A 3,933-nucleotide genomic window follows, 5' to 3' on the forward strand; every position below is an offset into this window, starting at 1 on the left:
GCTTGGTCTCCAACAAAAGTTCATCCATCTCCAAACGTAGAGCAAAGTCGGTGGCCTCTTTTCAGCACGTGGTCTCTGTCTTGGCTAGAAAACACTAGGGCGTAGTTAGCTCTCCACCGCGATTGGTAGAAGAAAAACCAGTGCACTGAGGTTAGAACAGGACGCTTAGTGGCCTAACCAAGACCAATGACCAGGCTCGTTAGCCTCTGTAGACAGCTCTTAGCTTGATTTCACGAGCTTGGTCTCCAACAAAAGTTCATCCATCTCCAAACGTAGAGCTCCAGGAGAGTGCGCCTAGTTAGGTGGCTTCGTGGCTGCGACTGTAAAATTAGTGACTACTGGGCGGCTGGAGACCTGACCTAACCGGTCAGGCCACAGCAATCTGGCTCATAAGCTCCGCATAGCGTTTTGGTGAAGACGTACGAATAGAATGCATTGAACTCCATTTGACCGATTCTTCTTGGTGTGATTTGCAAACATTGCCCTCAGATTCATCAATACGGTTCGTCAAGGCATTCTGACTCGTGTTTGGTGCGCACTAGGACAAGAAGTCATAAAGCAGAGCATCAAGTGGTTCACATGCCATAATTTGCTATACTGCAGTCTACCTCAAATACTTACAATATAATATACGTACAAGCAGCTGGATCACATTCTAACGGCGGCCATCTTTGCGAGTTTCTTCTGCTGCCGTCCTCTGTGTGCCTTTTCACGGCGCGCCGCCTGCCTTTGTCTCCTCTTTGCGACTTGGTCCGATGACCTGAGGCTCACTCCATGTACTCGCTCAACATGACCTCGAAAATGGTCCACGTGGTCAAACTTCTCCTGCCTGCATTTCGGATGGCCACACCAGATCGCCTCACCACGTCGCTCGGCTGTCTCTCGGCGGCCCAAGTGCTCGTCGTCAAAGTGGTCATTCAGTACCGGCGGACGGCAATACTTAAACTTCCGCGCCTCGACCGGCATCTGCTCGTCACCAATGCAGTCTGGGCATTGCGTTGTTTCCATAAGCAGTGGGAAAGGATCCGGCCCGAAATCTAGTTCCGACGATGCGTCACTTTCCGGCGACTCTTGCTTGATAGAAGCCTCGATCCTGGCTGGCCGCTGCGCGCGTCTAGTTTTGCCTGTTTCCTTCTTATCACAAAGAGCCACCATCAAGTCTATGGCCTCAACTCTGTATTTGAAAAGCTCATCATCTGTCCAGCCATCGGGCTGCAGGCACAGAATTTCGGCCAATCTTGCCTGTTCCGGTATGACAAGGTCAATTGCTGGCTGCTCGAATTCTTCGTCCACCTCGCCGCGGGCTTGGGCCTCAATGTCCCAGGTGGGACGGTTGTAGAAATAGTATTCGCGGTATTCTTTCACAGTCATTCTATCGCGCTGTGTCCGCTTGTTTCTGATCTCGTCCGTGAGCGTTCGTATTCTCTCCTCATGCTGACTATCCTCAATTCGATACCTTCCCTGCTTAAGCTTTGTGCGCTCCTCCTCCAACTCCACAATCTCGGGGTCGGGAGGTTGATTCGCCCATACTGCATCAGGCACCATATCCCGAACGGCACGAGGGTCGCGGGTGAAGCTCACATGTGCAAACATGCGAAAGAGCTGACTTTGCTTCTCCTCCTCCAGGAAGGCATTCTGGAGATCAAAGTTGGCAATCTCGTTCAGATACGCAGAGAAAAATGTGGCGAATTGAGGGTCATGCCGCATCATCTGATCGCGGACCGAATCCGGTGCGTCGCCTAGCAGAGTTAGCATTAGTGTCGATGATGGTGGCGGCATGTGCAATCTCTGGCATACCATTTGCGGCGTTCGCCGCACCTCGTCGGGCAAACCTGGGCGTCCAAGCCTTCTCGTGGCCGGATTCCAGGCTCTGCCGGCCCATATCATAACTCAGCTTAGAGTAGAGCATCGCCTCGTTTTCAGACAACGTTGCACCGTTGATGCGGCGAAAAACAGGGACTTTCAATTTCTCCTTTTTCCAACGGATGGGCATGCAATCTTGAGGACCCCAAACATCCTTCGAGAGCAGACTATTCGCATCGGTTAGGCACGACGCATCGAACGCATGGTCATGTAGGGCCAGCGCGACGATAACCATGACCGCGTCAAAGATAAGCTTCCTAGTAGGCGTGAAGAAAAAAATCGTCCTAAACATTTCGCAATTAGCAGCCGGCCAGACGGTAGTGGGGTGGTATATGAGGTAGAACACACGGCTTCGGCTTGTTGTCTGCTCCTTTGTGGTGGATGAATTTAATGGCCATGGCCAGGACAGGCTTTCCTGTAGCGGGGTGCCGCACCAGCATCAAAAGAATGTCCTCATAGCAGAGAGCTTTAGGGCGGCCTCTCTTCGTTGTCTCTCGTAGGAGCATTTTGTTGAGCTCTTTGGAACGCTTGTCTAGCGTCCGGTCCGCGCTGCCGTCGCTGTCCGCTTCTTGTATGACTTTCTGGCCAAAGAGTATTTCTCTGGAGCCATCCTTCGGGCCCTTCCTCTCGTTGTCCACCAACTCTGCAGGTCGTGCTCCAGTGTAACACAGGAGCTGATAGCAGCCGGCCAGCTGGATGCGATGCCGCCCAAGGCTGAATACGCTCGTGTCGTACGCGATGTTGAACGTCAGAATGACCCGAAGACTGTCGACATTAAGGACTGGCTTGCCGTCTATAGTTGGTGCTCGGAGATGGAAGCGAGGTATTAAAACAGTTCGGTGGTACTGGGCTGTGGTCAACATGCATGATTGGGAGCTCCCAGCTAGCGGGCTTCCATACCTTGTAGACTTCCTTTGCATCATTTCTATCCATGTAGCGCCCTGTGACAGTCGTGTAGAGCTGCTGGAACTGGCGGATGTACTCTCCTGAAGAGCCCCACGATCGCACTTTGTAGTTGCCACAGACGAAGAGAAAAAAATCCATCGTAGTGGCGCGGCTCAGGTTAGCAATCGTGGCTCGCCAGTCGCCGACATTCATCTCATTGCAGTAGCTGCACCAGGGTTAGCTGTGGGCTCTAAGATAGGCTTCTAGGCGATCTTGGCGTACCGTTTCCATCTTCCCAAGATGCCGGAGACGTTGATCTCCGTTTCGGCAGAGTAATTCGGCTGCACGAATTGAACAGTGCTGAGACACTCCCGATTGGCGGCATGCTGCTCGGCCGAGAGCGGCGCAGGCTTTGCTGCTTTTTCGAGCTGCTTGGCTTTTTGAAACTGGAGGAAGTCCAGGTGGTGGTTGTCTGGAGCGTTTACATGTCGTGTGCGGGCGACGGCGCTTGGCATCGTGGATGGATCGATTCTGTTGACCTGGTGCGCGGGTGGCCAGGGTTGGAGGCCACAACGGTCTTAGGGGGATGAATGAAAGGAGAAAGAAAGGGCAACGAGGACGCCGCCGCTCTATATACTGTAGTGCTGGGCATTCTGGTGGTAAAAGCTGCTGAAGTACGTGGGCAGCGAAAATAGCACACGGCCAACGAGCAACAGGAAACGGGAAGCAGGCTGGTGTGGTCGGTGGAGGGGCCCGTAGGTTGTGTAGCCAATGCCGCCAGAAGTACACGGTACCTGGCAGGGGTGGGCCTGGAGCGTGAATCCCTCACTGCTGTTGCCGCTAAAAACGGCGGCAGAACCCGCCAGATTTGGTGGCTCCAGCAGCGCATCTTGCATTTAAAGAGTAAAAAATAGTATAAAAGGTTATTAAATACTATAATATTTATAATAAAATTAAAAGAATATAATATACACTTTATAAAGAACTATAATTAATACTACTATTAGAAAAAGTATAATAAATAATTACTATAGACTTTATTATTAAATTATTAAAATCTAAAGAACCTATAATAGGAGTATATTATAATAGTATTCTAGTTATTATTAATAAATTAATAAAATATACTTATTATATTCTATATATAGAGTTAAGTAATATAAAAGAATTAGTATATATATTCTT

General features: G+C 50.4%; 1 protein-coding gene across 1 annotated transcript; it reads right to left on the minus strand.

Annotated features, from left to right (window-relative positions):
* Positions 1–648: 648 nt before the first annotated feature.
* Positions 649–3,263, minus strand: ISF_09530 (FluG domain-containing protein; the record flags this gene model as incomplete). Its single annotated transcript, XM_018853131.1, has 5 exons — positions 649–1,739; positions 1,798–2,147; positions 2,212–2,708; positions 2,764–2,974; positions 3,031–3,263. 5 exons carry the CDS (start codon positions 3,261–3,263, stop codon positions 649–651), a joined length of 2,382 nt encoding a protein of 793 aa, XP_018699694.1.
* Between the last annotated feature and the right edge of the window lie 670 nt (positions 3,264–3,933).

Source organism: Cordyceps fumosorosea, assembly GCF_001636725.1.
Source record: "Cordyceps fumosorosea ARSEF 2679 chromosome Unknown scaffold_52, whole genome shotgun sequence".
Taxonomy (NCBI): Eukaryota; Fungi; Ascomycota; class Sordariomycetes; order Hypocreales; family Cordycipitaceae; genus Cordyceps; species Cordyceps fumosorosea.